The sequence below is a fragment of the Eublepharis macularius genome, chromosome 5, assembly GCF_028583425.1.
Source record: "Eublepharis macularius isolate TG4126 chromosome 5, MPM_Emac_v1.0, whole genome shotgun sequence".
Lineage (NCBI taxonomy): Eukaryota > Metazoa > Chordata > Lepidosauria > Squamata > Eublepharidae > Eublepharis > Eublepharis macularius.
In genome coordinates this window covers 5,350,830-5,370,487 of record NC_072794.1, presented here as the reverse complement: position 1 = coordinate 5,370,487, position 19,658 = coordinate 5,350,830, and the positions used below count along the sequence as shown (strand labels likewise).

Genomic DNA, 19,658 nt, shown 5'->3' with positions numbered 1-19,658 from the left:
TACCTTATGCTTGCTCTTCATTGGTAACAATGATCATGTACCATCCTGATTCTACTATTCAGGACAGTGGACTATAATGGACCTTTTCTGCAGTAAAGTTTTCTTTTCCAAACAATGGACTTGTGTTTGCTTCTAAAGGGAACCCTGTAGTGAGTGCCTTATTTAGCCACAGTCTGACATTTTGTTACCAATCATGTCTGAGTCGGGCCCAGCGGAATCCAAGGTTGTCCCGGACAGGGATCCTTTGTTTGATCCGTATGCGTCTCCCGACAATCAACCTGTGCAACCCGTGCAAGCCCAAGACTCCCAGGAGCTGGGAGCAGCCGGGAACGGAACCGGAGCCTCCACTTCCACCCCGCCTCTCATCGAACTCAGTACTCGGGACGAGACCGAAGCCGACCTTGGGGCAAGGCCGAAAGCGACCGCTCTCCCCTTGATTTCGGTACCCACCCCGTCGGAGTGGGGAGCCAGACCCCGAGAAACCAGAGAGCGTCGGGCAGGTGGACTCCATCCACGAGTTTCGATGGAAGGGCGCCGAAGCCTAGGAACCGTCCCGGAGCTAGACAGCAGCCAACCATGGCGATATTGGAACAGGACGTTCGAGCAGACGGAGGGGGACACGTCTCGCCGCGGCGCCCTGAGTTGGGATTACTCCGAACTTGCTCCGTGGAAAGAGCCAACGGAGGTCCCTGAACAAAGTTGGGAGCAGATACAAGGTCGCACCTATGCGGTGGATACCAGCATCTCGGCCGTGACGGGTATGGCCAAGGGAATTCTAGCCGCGAGATCGAGAGTCGTCCAAGGGGACCCTCCTCCTTGGGGTCCCTTTTCCCCGGTGAGTGCAACGAATGAAGGTTCCATAAGCGAGCAACCGGGGCCAAGTCGAATGCAACAGTTAGAAGCTGAACTGATGGATATGGAAGAAAGTTTGGCTCATGCCATCCATTTAATTTCGGCAATGGGAGCAGGGGAAAGACTGTCTCCTGAAGAGATGGCGATACAGATAGCTACCCTCCAAAGTGTCATCTCCTATCCGGTGGAGGATGTCCAGCAGCGGCCGTCACCTACCGGCGAAGGGGGCACCTATCCTGGCGAATCGGGAGAGCAACCCAAGGAACTTCCCGCACAGCAGGAAATTCCACCGAGAAGGGATGACCCGGTTGAGCCACCCGGAGAGACCCCCACCGAACCTCCTAACCAGGGAGGGGATGCGCCGCCAGACGAGACTCCCGTTGAGAGGCCTACGGAAGGGGAAGAAAAGCCAAGTGATACACCGGTGATACCCCCTCTTACTTCTCCTATAACGGTCCGGCCGGACCAAGCGGGAGCACACGCGGCTCCATCCGAGGAGGGAGCCCCTCGTCAACCGCGAGACACTGTCCCCGTCGGGCAACCTACGGGAGACGGACTAACAGCGCCAAGAGGCCAGCCGCTGCTTCCCAGATTAACAACGCCCGGAGGGGCAAGCCCGCGCGGCCTTCCACCTGTTCAACCCTCGCCGCTGCGGCCCCTCTCACCTCGACCGCAGCTCATACCGTTGCAGCAGCCCCAGGACCAGCCCGTCTTACCACCCCCGAACCAACCGGGACGGCCTGCACCACTACGACACCTCCAACCCCCTCCTCAGCGGCCGATCTCCATTCAACCACACCAACCTCCTCCACCTCGACAGCTACCGCCAACGCCTCCCGTGTTACCAGCCAGACCGAGACTGCCGCCTCCTGCTCGCCCGCCACTGCAGCCTCCGGCCCAACCAAGACCAACCCCGACAGCGCAACCACGGCAACCTCCGCCAGCACCGCCGGTCCAACCTCCGCCCGCACAGCCAGCCCAACCCCAGCTGGCACCGCCGGTTCAACCGCCGCCAGTACAGCCGGCACCGTTGCCCCGACCGAGACTCCAGTTACCTCCTCCTGTGCCTCAGGCGCAACTAAGACTGCCGATGGACTTTTACCCAGCGCCTGCTCCGAGACAAGAACTCCCGATGGGCTGGGTGAAGCTGGAAGCCACCTTCGATGGGGATCCCTCCAAATTGGGATTTTTCTTAGTACAAGTGGTACAGTTTTTCAACCGATGGGGGCACCTTTTCGGCAGTGAGGCCAGTCAAATCGAACATCTTGGATCTCGTTTACAGGGCAAAGCAGCAGATTGGTATGTAGGACTATACAATGTTGGGGCCCCAGAACTCGATACTCTTCAGGGGTTAGTGGATGCTATCCGAGCGCAATATGAGGACCCCTTAGAAGAAACCCGGGCCCGAACAGAATTGCAAGCCATCAAACAAGGCAGCATGTCAGCCAGAGACTATGTCACAAAATTCCGGCAATTAGCAGCCAAGTGCCCTAGGTGTGAGGAGTCCACCAAGATTATTCTGTTCAAACAAGGCCTTAACCCGAGACTTTTGGACAGAGCCCTCATGCAAGACAATCCCCCCACGTTGTTAGGGTGGATCCAACTTGTTTGCGAAGTAGAGAATCGCATTTTGGAAGTCCGTTTGGTTGAACAACAACAACAAACGGGACAAAGAAGACCATTGACCTTACAGAGGGGAACACGGGGAGCTAGCTACGCCACCCGTGGAGCGAGAGATGCTAGATGGCAACAAGGGCTGTGTTTGCAATGCGGACAGGCTGGTCACTTTGCAGCACAATGCCCTTACCGGCCTGTGCAAAGACCTCCGCTCCAATTACGGCGTCCAACCCTTGCTCCGTTTCCTACGCTCCAACGCCCGACTCCAGCACCACGAGCAAATAGAGGCCGCGGCGCTTCCCAAAGGCCAGCCTCGGAGAGAGGGCTGGAAGCGGAAGAAGTCATGGAATACGATCCCGCTTCCCCAACCGCAGAAGCCAATCCAGAAAGTCCCCAGTCGGGAAACGAAATGGATCTGTCGTGAAAGGACCCAAACGACAGATCCGCCCTAAGCCCGTCCCTGCCCGGAACCGGCCGCCTGGGTCCATCTTATTCATGCCAGTGACTCTAATCAACCCAGAGAGGAAGATGCACATTCGGGTGCAAGCTCTTATTGACTCGGGCTGCTCAAGAGACATCATCGCCCCTGCTCTAGTCAATGGACTAGTCCTACCAACTCGGGATCTACAAAATCCAGTAATCTTTGAGCAAATGGATGGTACCAACATGAATCCTGTAACAACTGAAACCATCCCAGTGATCACAGGCATGGGACAACATTGGGAAAAGAGGTCCTTTGTCATCAGCTCTACTGCCAAGTACCCGTTAATTCTAGGCAGCAAATGGCTATGTGATCACAATCCCTACATAAACTGGGCACAAGGATGTATTACCTTCAGTCATACCAACTGCAAAAATCACCGTTGGAATCAAAACTGGGGCGAAGATCCAACTCATAAAGAAAAGGCCCTTCTTACCCAAGAAGAAGTCAACCAAATACCCGAACCGTACTGGCCTTTTCTAAATGCTTTCTCTGAAGAGGAAGCAGATACTCTACCCCCGCACCGACGAACGGACTGTGCGGTAGAAATTTTACCCGGAGCCTCACTGCCCAAAGGACGACTTTATCCCATGAGTCTCCATGAACGCGAAGAGCTCCGGAAATTCATTGACACCAACCTCCAACGAGGGTTCATCCGCCCAGCCGCTAGCCCCCACGCCGCTCCAGTCCTCTTCGTGAAAAAGAAGGATGGGGGACTTCGACTGTGCACAGATTTCCGAGGCTTGAATGCAGTGTCCACCAACAACGCCTATCCTATACCGCTCATCCGAGACCTTCTCAACGTCGTGGCCCAAGGTAAGATCTTTACGAAATTAGATCTAAAAGATGCTTACTTCCACGTTCGTATCAAGGCAGGGGATGAGTGGAAAACCGCTTTCAATACGCCCCTCGGACAATATGAATACTTAGTTATGCCTTTTGGTTTGACGGGAGCCCCGTCTGTATTCATGTCCATGATAAACGAAGTTCTACACGAATTTCTGTACAAAGGGGTGGTGGTGTACCTTGATGATGTGTTAATTTACTCGGACACCGAGGAAGAACATATTCAAACGGTACGAAACGTCTTAGCCACCCTAATGAAGAATAAGCTACCCATCAAACTGTCCAAATGTGAATTCCATAAAACCGAACTCACTTACCTCGGGTATTGTATCTCCCAAGAAGGTCTGAAAATGGATCCAGCCAAAATACAGGCGATCCAGGACTGGCAGACACCCACCACCCGTAAAGAACTACAATCCTTCCTGGGTTTTGCCAACTTCTATAGAGACTTCATAGCAAATTTCGCCCAAATCACGCTCCCTTTAACAGACTTGCTGAAAACCAAAGATAAAGGGGACCAAGCTAAAAAACCCTCTGCCAAACTGCAATGGACCCCCGATTGCCAAACGGCCTTCGATTGTCTAAAAAAGCAATTTGTAACAGAACCCATCCTCTCCCACCCCAACGAACGATCCCCTTTCATAGTACAGGTCGACGCCAGCGATACGGCGATAGGGGGGGTTTTACTGCAGAAGGGGGAGGATGGTAGGCTGCGGCCTTGTGCTTTCTTGTCTAGGAAATTTTCGGAGGCGGAAAGGAATTGGAATGTGTGGGAGAAGGAGGCCTTTGCAGTAAAAGCGGCCCTTACTAACTGGAGACATTGGCTGGAGGGGGCGCGATACCCTTTCGAGGTCTGGACGGATCATAAAAATCTGGAGGCCCTCCGAAGCCCACGCAGACTGAATGCCAAGCAATTGCGATGGGCGGAATTCTTTTCCAAATTCAACTTCACTCTAAATTATCTCCCGGGCAAAACTAACTTTTTGGCAGACGCCCTATCGCGCATGCCCCAACATAAGAGCAAACGGGAGGAGACTGTCGACACTGTCTTCTCGCCTACGCAACTTGGGGGCGTGGTGACTACTCGCAGCCGTGCCAAGCAGCCCCTCCCGGCCAACCAAGAGTGGAAATCGAAACTTAAAACTGAAGTGGAGAAGGAGGGGGATAGGGCTCCGCGAAGCAAACTGACCCAATCCCCACAAGGGGATTGGTTAGCCGGGAGCAAGTTTTATGTCCCAGACAGCCTCAGACTGGAAGTTTTGCAGCGCTGTCATGATGCTCCCACTGCTGGACACTATGGGTATCTGAAAACTTTGCACCTAATCCAAAGACAATTCTGGTGGCCGGGCATGCGCAAAGACATTTCCCAATACGTTAGTTCCTGTCCTGTTTGCCTCAGCGCCAAAACCAGGAAAGGGAAGCCTCCGGGTCTCCTGCAACCATTGGAAACGCCAAACAGACCCTGGGAAGTAATATCCATGGACTTTATCACTGATCTACCTATCTCAAAAGGACATAATTGTATTTTAGTTGTGGTAGATCTGTTCTCCAAACAAGCTCATTTTATCCCCTGTACTACTATACCCTCCGCTCGAAAACTGGCAGATTTGTTTCTAAAACACATCGTAAAATTACATTCTTTTCCGTCCAAGGTGATTTCGGATCGCGGCGGACAGTTCGTTGCCAACTTCTGGCGGGAGCTTTTGAAAATGTTGAATATTGAACAAGGCATCAGTTCAAGCCACCACCCACAAACCGACGGGCAATCCGAAAAAACAAACCAAATATTAGAACAGTTTCTTCGTTGCTACATCAATTTTCAACAAGATAATTGGGTGGACCTTCTCCCTCTGGCCGAGTTCTCATATAACAACAGTGTACACGCTTCAACGGGGGAGGCCCCCTTCAAAATTGTCTACGGAACTCACTTCAATCCCTTCCCGTTGGATGCACCCCCTCTCCATTCCTCTACATTGCCAGATGTATCTTCGTGGTGGGGGGAGGCGGCGCAGCAATGGACTCTTATTAAGAAACACCTTGAAAAAGCCAAACTGGATTACAAAAAATACGCAGACTGCCATCGTGTGGCCGAATGGGAATTACAACCCGGAGATCATGTGTATATTTCCACAAAAAATCTAAAACTCGCTCAGACAAGCCGCAAACTCGCTCTGAAATTCCTAGGACCTTTTCCTGTGCGCAAGATAATAAATAAAGTGACTGTTGCTGTAACTTTGCCCAAGAACCTGCGCCATGTGCATGATACGTTCCATGTCAGTCTTCTAAAGAGAGCTCCCATCGACAACAAATGGCACGTCAAGGCTCCACCCATTCCAACTTTGATTGACGACCAAATACACTATGAGGTACAACAAATCTTGGACTCTAAACTCAAACGAAATCAGCTTTTTTACCTCATGAGATGGAAGGACTTTGATTCTGGTTACGATGAATGGGTGAACTCTGCACATGTTCATGCTCCTAGATTAACCAAAGCTTTTCATACTCGCTACCCATATAAGCCAGGGGGGGATCTATTTTAAGGGGGGCAGAACTGTGGCTAAATAAGGCACATAAGACTGTGGCTAAATAAGGCACTCACTACAGGGTTCCCTTTAGAAGCAAACACAAGTCCATTGTTTGGAAAAGAAAACTTTACTGCAGAAAAGGTCCATTATAGTCCACTGTCCTGAATAGTAGAATCAGGATGGTACATGATCATTGTTACCAATGAAGAGCAAGCATAAGGTACAGAGTAACAATACCCATCTGGATCAGCCTCCCCCCACAGTTCTCAAAACAACATCTCTCAGTCCTGGGAAGCTGCTCTCCTTCAAGGCCAATGCTTGGTGGAACGGTGTTAGACAAAACAGTCTCCTCCGGTGGGAATGCTGCCTGGGAACTGGTGCACCTGGGAAGAAAACACTCAAACACTAGAAGCATTAGAAAATGGAGTCAGTACAGTTTAGATATACACTGGACCTGACACTCAGAACCTTCCTTGCTTTCCCCCCGGAGGAAGATTCAGAGGAGGGTTTACCTGAAAATCACTTTCTTTTTTAAAATATTTTTTTTTTTTATTAATAAGATAAAAAGCCCAATAAAAAGGACAGAGAAATAGAGGTAAAAAGTAAAGAAAAAAGAATATAATGAGAAAAAAAGAAAAAGAAATATAAGAAAAATATTTTTCCCAAATTTATCTTCTTAGAAATCAAAGCCACAAATCATCAGTTCATTTTTCCTCATCTCGTGCAGAAAGTCAATAAGGGGTTTCCGGTTAACCATAAAGGTAGACAATGTTTTATCTCTGATCAGGGCTGTAAGAGCCAAGCTACAAGTGATGCCTTACACAGGTTGGACACTTGTCAGCTTCCCTCAAGTTATGATGGGAAATGTAGGCATCCTGGTCTTGCAGCTGTAATGGAGAGCCAAGCTGTAAAACCAGGACACCTACATTTCCCATCAAAACTTGGGGGAAGCTGACAAGTGTCCAACCTGTGCAAGGCGTCACTTGAAGCTTGGCTCTCAGTTTAGCCGTCTCCGGTAACTCTGTCATCTGAAAATCCCTTTCTATCCCAGAGGGCCTCTGGCTCACTGCACAGCAGATTCCAGCTTCTGTCTCGGGTAACAGATAACAGGAAAGCCCTTTCTGTGCCCAGGAACCTGGAGAGCCGCTGCTACTCAGAGGAGACATTATCTAACTGGATGGTTGCCGGGACTGACTCAACATAAAGCAGCTTCCTATATATGTTCCATTTTCTCTGGATAGGTGGGATGCAACGGAAGCTCTCTGTAGCCATTGCCTTTGTGGGTGGCTCCAAGGTGGTGATTCTGGATGAGCCCACAGCCGGTGTTGACCCGTACTCTCGCCGAGGCATCTGGGAGCTGCTGTTAAAGTATCGTGCAGGTTAGAGCTTGCTGGTGGGTGGGTGTGTGGCAGGAAGAAAGTGGATAAAGAAAAGTTTTTCTCCCTGTCCCATAAGATTCATGGGCAGCCAGCCAAGGTCAAACAGGCACCAGCAAAGAGTTTTTCCACATAGTGCATAATTAACTTGTGGAACTCACCGCCACAAGATGACTGCTATTTCAGATGGCTTTAAAGGGGGATTAGAGGAGGGCAGGTCTGTCAGTGGCTATTACCCAGGGTGGCTAAATAAAGCCTCCATGTTCAGAGACAGTCTCGCTTTGAAAAACAGCTACTGGAGGCAACAGCAGGCTGAAGGCTTTGACATCCATCCCTTGCTTGTGGACTGTCAGGGCCACTGTGGGATGCAAGATGCTGGGCAAGACCGACCCCTGCCTGATGGGTTTGCCTTTTATCCAGAAGTGACCAACCTGCAGGACATGAGCTGTTCGAGCAAGCCAGAGCTCCTTGCAAGTCCTTTTCTCTCCCTTCCTACTATCAGGCCGCACCATCATCTTGTCCACCCACTACATGGACGAGGCAGACCTGCTCAGTGATCGCATCGCCATCATCTCACAGGGGCGGCTGTGTTGCTGTGGCTCCTCTCTCTTCCTCAAGACGAAACTGGGCACGGGCTACTACCTGGCGCTGGTAAAGCAAGATGCTTGTGGGGGTCACAGAAGGGTGAGCGCTGCCAATGGCCTTGTGTCCACCAGTAAAAAGGTAACTTGGCCATGATGCGCAGAGCTCAGTATCTTGAGAACTCTGCTACATGCAAAAATTTTAAAGCTTCCCCAGAGAGAGGCAGAGAAAGCTGGAGGGGATCACAGAAGCCCTCCCATCGTCTTTCCTCGGTCCGCGTTGATTTCTGCCTCTTTCCTTGAGCAAGTAGTAGTAGTCCGTTGGGGTGAGTGGAAGCAGGAAAGGACCTTCAGCTGCTGAAGGGGAAATCACCTCAGTTGAGATAAAGACTGGGTGGAGGAAGGTGAACAGAGGCTGTATATTAGCCTTCTGTTGAGAGACCCACTTGGATCCCGTTGTTACCGCAGGGTTTTATCCTCAGAAATATGGGTTCAAGTCCCATGTTGCCTACATAAAGCGCTACGTTTCCTGGTATAAACCTGTGTGCTGGCCTGCCAGTCTACAATTTAAACAATGCCATCTCTTCAAGAAGCCTGGCTGGTATCCATGAAGGATTGTGCTTTTTTGATAGCTGCCCTTTTATTTTGGAACAATCTGCTCAAGGCTGTGTGTTGGCTTTTTGCAAGGGCTGGTTATTCCAGAGGGCCTTTTTTGGGAAGTTCTGGTGCTGGACCATTCAGTATTTTGGTCAGTCTCAGTTGATCAACCTCAGCAAGGTTTCTGAACTTGTTGTGATCTTTGGGTTGTGTTTTTAGCTTTGGCTAGAGTTATGTGCAGGGCTTTTTTCTGAGAAAAGAGGTGGTGGAACTCAGTGGGTTGCCAGCACAGGGGGCAACTCTTGGTGGGAGGTGGTGCCCCTGGTACCACATGTGCGTGCGCAAAGTGCGTGCATGCTCCCAGGACCAATGATGTCACTTTGGGTCAGCTGGAACAAGGGGGGAGTTTTTAAAAGTTTAAATCACCCTTGGCGAAACTGGTCACATGGCTGGTGGCCCCGCCCCCTGATCTCCAGACAGAGGGGAGTTGAGATTGCCCTCCGGAGGGCAATCTCAACTCCCCTCTGTCTGGAGATCAGGGGGCGGGGCCACCAGCCATGTGTCCATTTTCAAGAGGTTCCGGAACTCCATTCCACCACGTTCCAGCTGTGTGTGTGTGTGTGTGTGAGTGTGTATGTGTGTGTGTGTGTGTGTGTGAGACACACACACGACTGAAGTCTCCTTGGTATGTATGTTCAGGCTGCACTTTTTCTCTTTAGGCTGACTATAATTCGGAGAGGAGCAGCGAATCCGGGCTGGGGAGCGAACAGAACAGCGAATCCAGTGCCTTCGGTAAGCAGATCTTGCAAGGACCAGAAGCGTCCTCGAAGAAGAAGGCAGGCATGAAACCAGTATTGAAGTTCAGCCAGAAACGGCAATGGGTTTGCTGGTGGTTGGGAGGGGGTTTGCATCCAGGGCCTCGTTTGTACAAGGCCAGTTGCCCCCTCAGTGAGAATTCTGAGGATATCCTTTCCTGCATGTTTGCTGACTTGAATATATAATGCAGATTTTGTCTCCCAAATGCCCCAACAGCAGCACTGTAGGGTAGGCCCGGTATGGGATACCCGTGGCCTGGCAAAGGAGCACATGGTAGATTTAAAGTGTTCAGAGGCAGCCAGCAGTGGGATGCCATTGCCCCCCCCCCAAACCCGGTCCTGTACATGGACCATCATCCTGTTTTCAGCTACAGGTTGCATCTGAGGCTGCTTGTAGTTGGAAACAAGGCAACGGACCTTTGGTCTGATCCTGCAAGGCTTATCTGACATTAAGCCAGACCCTTGGTCCATCTGCCTCAGTACTGTTGACTCTGCCAGGCAGTGTCTTTTCAAGGTCTCAGGCCCAGAAAGGTAATTCCTGAATTCCTTTTCGTAACCTGGAAATGCTGGGGCAGAACCCAAAATCTTCAGCATGAAAAGCTGGCATTCTACTGCTGAACTGTGGCAAGAACCCTGTACTCAGTCTATTGCAAAACATGATCAGGGCCACTAGCTCAGAATGCTGGACTAGGATTGGAGGGGAACCAGGTTCGAATTCCCCATCTGCCCTGGAAACTTGTTGGACAACCTTGGGCCAGTCGCTCTGTCTCAGGCTGGTGGTTGTGAGGCCGAAATGGAGAAAGGAAGAACAAAGTTGGAACCCATGTTGGTGTCTCCTTAGTGGAAAACGGCAGGGTGTAAATGTCTTAAATAAATAAATGAAATAAAGAAGGGCAAGAGAAACTTAGTGCCAGGTGGGTCTGGCTATTTTAATTGCAAGTAGCCACGGTAGATGGCTAAATGGAATGTGGTCTCAGTGAATAAGCCGCCATGTCTAGAGGCAGTCTACCTTTGAATATCAAATGCTGGAAACAGAGGTAATTGTGGGCTTCCCAAAGGCATTTGGCTGGCCCCTTTTGGAAACAGGATGCTGCATTAGAAGGATGCTCTGTCTGTTCCAGCAGGGATATTCTTAGGACTACCCGGAATGCCTGCTGGCCCACTAACCTGCTGTCTGAACTCAGCCTCCCCCCTCCCCCCACACCCTTTCTGGCTTGTATACAGATGAGCCGCAGCTCACCGCTCTGATCCAGAAACTTGTCCCTGGCTCACGGCTGGCTGAGGATATTGGCCAGGAGGTCCTCTACATCTTGCCATACAATGGAGCCAAAGAAGGCATGTTTGGGGACTTATTCCAAGAGCTGGACAGCCGTCTGGGGGAATTTGGCATCTCCAGCTACGGCATCTCTGACACCAGCTTGGAAGAGGTATCCTTCAAAAGAGGTTGCCTGCAGCAGCTGCAGCAGTTCGGAAGCTGTGAAATATCAAGGTGGGGGGGGGGGACGGGACAGTAGAGGTCACCTGGTGGGTCTGGTTCCCCATGTAGCAAGAGGCAAAGCCCAGCGCGAGAGACTCTGTTGCCAGTCCAGTCCTTCATAACATCACCATATTTGCTTTCAATATAAAAGTGGGATATTGATATTCTAAATGGAATATTTTGGAAATGCAACAGGGTGCTTGTGGAATTGATAGACGATGCAACTGATGCCTGCTAGTTTTCCGCAGAAACGAATGCCATCAGCAATCTGTCTTTGTGGTGGAAAAATCAAGTCCAGAACTTGGGCTGGGAAAGCAGTGGTATGAGAGAGTTACAGAGGGAAGTGTTGGGGAGAGAAGGAGTAATGCAGCCCTCCCTTTGCCCCAAAGTTTCCCTGCTGCCAGCTGTGCTCCTGCAAAGGCAGTTCAGAGCAGGAAGCATGTTCCAGTGAGCTATCAGAAGGTATCAAAGTACAGAGGACAATTTCCCCGTCCCCCACCTAGTGGAAGGTCACTTAGGACAGGGTAGAGGAAGCTGAAGACTGACCACAGACATGGGCACTGTTCCAAGCTTTGTTTTATTTCTCCCCGCTCTCCAGATCTTCTTGAAGGTGGCAGAGGACACTGGTGTGGACACAGACGGTAACTTCCAGCATGCCTAGCGGTAGTTCCTAGAGCTAGAATTGAAGGTGGTAACTCAGAGGTCTTTCAAAATGGTCTTCTAACCATCACCCCCCACCAACCCTGTTTTTCTCTCATGAGCCCCGTTACCTCCTCTGAGAACCCCCTAAGTTTTGGTCTTTAATCGGGGAGACCTGGATTCGAAACCCCACTTGGCAGAAAAGCTAATTTGCAAAGCATTTTCTCTCAACATTACTACAGAAAGCTGGCTGTTTATGTGAGGCTAATATGGAATAATCCATTCTGTATACCATCTGGAGGATCTTACAGGAGGGAGAGTGGGAGAAGAATGGTAAAACTCAAATGGGTTTGCATATTCCCAAAGGGATTATTCCTGTAAGAGTAAAAACAGTGTAGGAGGAGTGAAACTCTTTACTGTGAATGGAAGCCTTTTTTCACTGTTGGAAACAAAAAGAATTTTTAACGTCACCCGAAGAAGCCAAGGGTGCTCTTAAATCACAGTTTTAAAAATAATCACCCTTTTGTTGATTCATCAATTAATGCCTTTGACCACTTTTAAATCTGTGTGTGAAACAGCTTCCCTCTTCAGCCAGTGCAAAGGTCTGGAAAAAGGGATTGCTCTAAAAAAAGGCCTGAGTTTGGGTGCACGTGAGCAGTACCGGGGATGAGCTAAAGTAATCAATACACCTGTTATGTGTTGTCCATTCTGTCTTTATCCTGGTCTTCTTCTGAGGAACTCTGGGAGGTATATGTGGTTCTCACATCCTCTGTTTTATGCACATAACCACCTTGTGAGGTTGGTGAGACGGAGAAGGGAGGAAAGAGACTGGTTCAAAGTCTCACCTAGTAAACACAGTGGAAATTCGATCCCAGGTCCAACACAACCTTCCCAACCCAAATCCAGCACTTTACACCAAAAATGGACAGACGTGAAAAGGTTTGAGAAGATCGTGTTTTGGCCTTTTTTGCCAGAGGTTTGGGGTCTGCCAGCTGGAGCAACCTCCAAACTGGCTCACTCCCCAAGAACTGTCACATTCACCAGTTGCATGACATTTATTAGACCCCGGGGTATCTGCCTCTCTGAATACAAATTACAAGATGGAGAATCCAACATCACACAAAGACACGGTCCCAGACTTCCAGTTACTGCATCCATTTTATTTATCTATTTAAAATATTTATCAGCCACCTTTCCTCCAAAGGTGCTCAAGGCGGCTTACAATGTAAAATCAAAAACAATAGTTAAAAACAAGTAAAAAACCCCAGTTAGAATACATATAAAACACTGTCCTAAATAAAACAAGCCTTTAGCTGCCTCCTGGAGCTGGGGGGGACGGGACATTTGCACCTTCCTGGTGAGATTGTTCCACAGTTGTGGGGCTGCCACCAAAAAGGCCCTCTCTCATACATCCACCAAGTGAGTTTCTTTAGATGATGGGACAATCAGGAAGGCCTCTCCCTGTGATCTTAATTCCCAGGCAGGACTGTATGGAAGAAGATGGTCTTTCACGTATCCCAGTCCCAACCCAGCACCTTGAACTTTGCTTGGGAGTGGATTAGTAGCCAGTGCAATTGCTGTAATATTGGGGTCACATGCTCCTGATAGCTGGCCCAATCAGCAGTCTAGCTGCAGCATTCTGCACTAGCTACAGCTCCTAAATGGTCTTCAAGGGTAGTCCCAAGTAGAGTGCATTTCAGTAGCCCAGTCTAAGGTATAACTAAGGCATGGATCACTGTGGCAGGATCTGACTGTGGCAGGAACAGACGCAGCTGACACACCAAACAAAGCTGGGCAACTGCACTCTGAGTCATCACAGCCACCTGGTTTTCTAAGGTGACTGCTGTCAACCCGTACTCCTAAGCTGCAAACCTGGTTTTTCAGTGGGGAGTGTAAACCCATCCAAGTCAGGGGAGATCTCACATCGCTGGTCAGACTTTCTGCTAGCCCAGAGAACCTCCATCTTGTCAGGATTAAATTTCAGCCCATTATGGACTCAGAGCACTTTATAGGCAAGGAACACAGAAGCAAAGAGAGCTGGGCTGGCACCTTCTTACTTTCAAATGTTAAATGATTTGTGCTTGCTTTTTTATTTCCAATTTAACTAGAAGGGAGCTGCTGTAGTGATGGGAATGGGAGCAGGGGAAGGCTGGACTCCCACTGAGAGAGCGCCCTGGGGTCCCCTGTGCCTTCTGAACTCAAGGAGTTCCACCATGACCCAGCCTGGCTTCCACCAGTCGATTTCTTTTGATCTTCTGCTGTTCGCCACACTGGCACTCTAATGTGCACCACCAGCTCTTCCGCCAAATTGGCAATGCATCTTCTGCTGCCTCCTCTATGTAGGTGTAGCAGAGACCCCAGAGAGTCTCCACACGTCCACGCCGGCCTCTGTTTGTACCCTCAGGACCCTAAGCGAGGAGACAGAGATGGCAGATTCTGATCCAGGTAAACCAGGTTGGGAGCTGTTGGGTTGTTGCATTTTGCTTTGCATGCTCAGGGGCTCAAGCCTCAAATGGGACGGCTGGGGGGCGGAGAGATGGCAGCAGCAGTTGATCCAGCAAGCTGCCTTTCAACACAAGCGGCTTCTTGTGGGATCCATCCTGTTCATCCCCGGACTAGGCAGCAACGACAGCCTCCTCTTGGTCCTCTCCCATGTAAATGTATCAGGTGGGGCTATGACCTTTTTAAGCCAACCTTTTGCTTTGAGGCTTTGGCCGTTTCCGCACTGCTTACCTCAACCCGGAACACTGTGCAACGTTGCGCAGCGTTCCGGGTTGAGGTAAGCCGTGCAGAAACGGCCTTTATTTGGTAATAGCTTTTCTTATAAGGCTTGGTGTGATTTTTGCATTCTAATCACAAAAGTAGCATGCTTACAACTAGAGGTGAACAACAAAACAATGGCACTTGTAACAGTGAACCTAAAGAGAACCCTCACGGGAAGAAACAACAATTACAACCAATAAACAACCCAATAAACAACTCTATTATAAGTGCCCGAAGGGCCATACGTATTTCTTATGTAAATGTACCAATCAATAGGATGACCAATTACAAATTATACAATATATACAATAATTCCTCCATGAACTGGAAATCACTTATATCCAAGTAGTAGTCCAGGAAAATACCAAAGTCCAAAAGAAATGTGTCCTGTGTCTTCTTTATGTAAAATAGCATTCATGCACAGCTATATCCACACATGGTAAGGAAACCCATGGCTGCACGCCTGATCTGGGGCCGGCTGAAAAGCTCAGATTTCGTGCAGATTCTTCCTCAGGGGCGTGGCCAAGCCAATGCTGCAAAACAAACATCTTACATAACATACAACATACAATTTTACATGACATTCAGTTTATACAAATTCATCATAGTATACAATTATCAGCAAATATCAACAACAAACCTGTGTGGTAACCCTTAAACGCTGTAACAATTATTCACTCCCGGACCTGAACAGCTGTATCTTCTGAAGCACGCCATTGCATTAAGTAACTAAGCGTTTATAGTAGGCTGCCCCCAACGGCTTGAGTTGGTCTTAAAGGGACGCTCAAATTACACATCAAAGGAAACAACTTAAAGACAAGAGAAGTTAGCCGTGTTAGTCTGTGGTAGCAAAATCAAAAAGAGTCCAGTAGCACCTTTAAGACTAACCAATTTTATTTTAGCATAAGCTTTCGAGAATCAAGTTCTCTTCGTCAGATGCCTGATACAGAGACTCTGTATCAGGCATCTGACGAAGAGAACTTGATTCTCGAAAGCTTATGCTAATATAAAATTGGTTAGTCTTAAAGGTGCTACTGGACTCTTTTTGAACTTAAAGACAAATCATTATTAAGCCCCATTGGTCGTAAAGTTTTCAACGTAAGGATCCAGTAGGCTTCCTTCTGCAGTAAATCCCTGTATAACACATGCCCTGTAACAAATCCCTGTATAACACAAAGGATTGCTACGCAAAAGTCAGTCTCAGGATGCTGCTGGCTCTGAAAATCTGAAAAGCCATGGGTTTCCTTACCATGTGTGGATATAGCTGTGCATGAATGCTATTTTACATAAAGAAGAGCCAGAGAGCTAGATAGAACAGTGATATGACTCTGTATACGGTAGCAGTCCCGTTTCTCTTTGGCTAGTCATTGTCCAAATTCCATGCCTTCTTTAGAAACATTTGTATTGTTTCGTTAACATTTCTATTATAAAATGCTACAACCAGGCATTTGAATTCACTGTTCCCATTCACCCTTCCTTTTTCCTTCTGAAGAAAAATCTTACTGGCTGGGAATGCACTTCTCTGAGTAAAGCGAACTATTGAAGGCTTACCCTGCAATAAATACGTTATTTTTTTAAGTCACCACATGACTCTTCCTTTAGGCTTGATTCAGACACGCAAAACCCATCATTTATTCCAATGGCACTTAGTTTTGAAGACAGGATTCAGTTTGCACATGGTCCCTTTGACCCTGGCTTCAATACAAAACAAATGTGAGTTTCCCCGCCTTCGTTCAGTAGCCACTGAGTCTGATGCTGGAGAACAAGCCAGGACTAAACCAGGGTGGCTGCATTCACACACCACGTGAGACCAGAGTGATGGCAGTTTTGCTCAGTCTCATGCAATTGTCCTGCTTACTACAGTTGTCATCACATGTGGCTTTTGTCTATGTAAGTCCCATCACCTTTTGGGGTGATCAGAGGAGACCCCCTCCTCTGTTTTTTGCCAGCTCTGGTGTTGCGATTTGCGTGCTGTCTGAACTGAGTCAGAGGATAAATTGTGTGTTGTTTATCAGAGTCTGTTTTTCTGAGTGAAAAGTTTGGAAGTCTGCAGAGGATGTAGGCAGGTGAGGAGGCCCATCTGGGCAGCAGTGAAGCCAAGCAGGACTTATTCTATCCTAACTTCTCTTCTCTTTCTTTCTCCTTCCCTCCATCTTTTTGCTAAGTCAAAGGATGCAAGAAAGGTAAACAATTTGGAATGGGATGATCTTTTGTGCCCCCAGCAGAATCAGAGTGCTTTGCCTACGGGGCTGCAGAAATGATTTCAAAACTTAAGAGCCAGCGTAGTAAGAGGGAGAGAGTTCTCTGGCATGCTTGGAGGAAGAATCTTAGAGCCAAGCTACAAGTGACGTCTTACACAGGTTGGACACTTGTCAGCTTCCCTCAAGTTTTGATGGGAAATGTAGGCGTCTGGTTTTACAGCTTGGCTCTCCATTACAGCTGCAAGATGTGTAGTCAGGTGTCACTTGTAGCTTGGCTCTTGGTCTTGCTGATCTGAGCTCTCATTGCTGCTACCTTTCTTCCCAGAATGTGTCGCTAAGAGAAGCAAGGAGCAATCCAATGCACAAGTCCTAGTCCTTGACTTGGAGTCCCTTCCTCCAATGACTAGTTGCTGGTTGCGGTTAGGGATTCAGAAAAGGAACGGAGGTGGCAGCCAGGTTCCACCCATAGGGTGGAGGAATCTGTTTCTCTTCCCAGCATCCCAGGTGTCAGGACCCAGTGGCAGCTCAAGATCTTTTAGCACCAGAGGCTGCGGCCACTGTCAACCTGTCATCTGGGGGCTGGAGGACATGACCAAACTCCTACAGGAAGAGGGAGCCTTGCAAGCATTTCAAAGGCCCTGTTGGGTGTGCATGGCTCGTTGCGCCATTTTTAAAGAGAGTACATCAAGAAAGCTTTGCAGGCTCTACAGGGCTTTTTAAAGTCTCACAAGATTTTGACCACTATTTTGGTTTTTGAAGGCCCCAAGGGAAGTGGGAGTGCTGAATGTTTGATTCCCTATCCCATTCGTTGGTTCATGCTACACTGGAAGAAGGGGGAGTGCATTCCAGTTCGCATGACATTTTGTGACACAATCAGTGTTCTGGCCAATGGCACCTGAGCTGGTCTTTCTACTCTGCTAATTGGTTGAAACAGAGAGTTGGTTGAAGGTTCTCTGTGGTTTTGCCAGCTCAGCTTTCCTCCTTTGATTTTGAAATCCAGGTTCTGGTCCTCATGGTGGCATGACAAGCCGTAAAAGCACAGGGGTAGTATTTGCAGGGTGTAGGAGAGGAAGGGAAGGGTTTCCATTCAGAAACCACTCCCGGTTGCATTCTGAAGTTACAAAATGAAGCCTTCAGAAAAGAATAGCAGGTGGTGGTGGTGATTGTGGAGAGAAAACATAGTTAAAGGGGGCAGATTCCTTTGTGAGCCAAACAGAGCTGGGAAAGCCCCAGACGGCTGTAGCACTTGCTATTCCTTTCACCAGCCAATGAACCAAAAGAGACGGATCTCTTGCGAGGTGTGGGTGCCCAAGATTCCTATCGCTTGACGGGCTGGGAACTGACGTACCAGCAACTACGTGCCCTCTTCACCAAGAGGTTCCTGTATGCCCGGCGTAGCACCAGAGGATTCTTTGCACAAGTATAATGTCCCTTTTCTCTGCCCAAACAATTGGGGGGTGGGGTGGGTTAGATAAGTTGGAGGGAGGCCTTGGTGGCTGCCTCGGCCTGAACCTCTCTGGGTTCTTCTTCTTCCAGATTGTACTTCCTGCTGTATTTGTCTGCGTTGCCCTGCTGTTCAGCCTGATCACTCCCCCCTTTGGAAGGTACTCCCCGTTGCCCCTCACACCCTGGATGTACAGGCCACAAACTCTCTTTTTCAGGTACGCCTTTGCTCTCTGTCTGCAGAGGGGTGGGCAGCCGGCTGGCTGGTGATGGGAGGCAGCCGAGCTGGGAGTTTGATGTGCCTCAGGATTCTTGGGGGTCCCAGGAAGGAGCTCTGTGCCAGTCAGAAAATGTTCCGTCTGTCAAACCTATCTGCACCCTGCATCCATCTGACCCATTTTTACCCTGTCTTCCCTCCAAGGAGCTCCCCATGGCATCCACGGTTCTCCCCACTTCTGTTTGATGCTCACAACACCCCTGTGAGTTAGATTAGGCTGAGAGAGACCATTGTAGCTGGGGGGGGGGGGCGGGGTTATGAACACGGATCTCCCTGCTCCTAATCCAACACCCTAACCACTATAAGCCTCTGGTTGTTCTCCCCCCCCACCCCACGCATCCAGTGATGACTCCCCAGGGGATGCAGACTCTGCCCGGCTCCTGGAAGCCCTTCTGGATGACCTCGGCTTTGGCACCAAGTGCGAGAGAGGCACCTCAGAGCTGTGAGTACCCCTGAGTGTTCCTGAACTGCCAAGGCATGTTTCTGAATTCGTATTGGAGGCAAGCTCAGAGCAACGCCTCAGGCCAAGACGTGTAGTCGGCTGCCTCAGAGTGTGGGGAATTCTATACATGGCTGCATTTGGAGTCATCAGATGAGCCAGTCATACCTGAGGCCAAGAGGCAGTAGAATGTCCTGTCCCTAGGAGGAGGCTATAATAGTGAGTCAAGCGGGGATACAGCCACCAGCCTCTTTGGGTTTTTGATCTAGTACCCAGGGGGCCCCTTTCTTATCTCTAATGGCAAATCAATGTGTGTACCTTTTATTCTGTGTTATATTGATGATGGTGCCCCCCCCAATCCTGACCAAAGGCCATGTTCTCCCTCCGCCCACTTGCCTTGAGGGTGTCAGGAAGCAGCCATGCACGCCGCTGGCCTCACAGTCTCAGAACTTTGTGGTGCCGGAAGTGCCTCGATCTCTGGTGGAAATTTTTGAGAAAGGCAACTGGTCTCTGGCAAACCCATCTCCGGGATGCGAGTGCAGCACCCAGGCGGCTCGAAAGATGCTCCCCGACTGCCCTGAAGCAGCAGGAGGGCTGCCGCCGCCTCAGGTAAGCCATGAGCTTTCCCTCTGCTTTGTAAATCAGTGTAGATGGGGAGGGGGGGCATGGGCACTTCAGCCAAGGCCTTCGGAGCCTCTGCCATCCGGCACTGCCTGCCTCGGCTGT

The 19,658-nt window shown here is 49.4% G+C and overlaps 1 protein-coding gene across 1 annotated transcript in view; it reads left to right on the top strand.

Annotated features, from left to right (window-relative positions):
• The window catches only part of ABCA7 (ATP binding cassette subfamily A member 7), an 81,146-nt gene that overhangs the window by 36,506 nt on the left and 24,982 nt on the right, over nucleotides 1-19,658 (top strand). Inside the window, exons 21-30 of the mRNA XM_054979598.1 lie at nucleotides 7,566-7,703; nucleotides 8,203-8,423; nucleotides 9,598-9,670; nucleotides 10,918-11,120; nucleotides 11,769-11,811; nucleotides 14,153-14,254; nucleotides 18,039-18,193; nucleotides 18,310-18,434; nucleotides 18,837-18,922; nucleotides 19,303-19,541. Coding sequence (XP_054835573.1) covers nucleotides 7,566-7,703; nucleotides 8,203-8,423; nucleotides 9,598-9,670; nucleotides 10,918-11,120; nucleotides 11,769-11,811; nucleotides 14,153-14,254; nucleotides 18,039-18,193; nucleotides 18,310-18,434; nucleotides 18,837-18,922; nucleotides 19,303-19,541 — 1,385 coding nt within the window. The remainder of the gene's footprint in view (nucleotides 1-7,565; nucleotides 7,704-8,202; nucleotides 8,424-9,597; nucleotides 9,671-10,917; nucleotides 11,121-11,768; nucleotides 11,812-14,152; nucleotides 14,255-18,038; nucleotides 18,194-18,309; nucleotides 18,435-18,836; nucleotides 18,923-19,302; nucleotides 19,542-19,658) is intronic.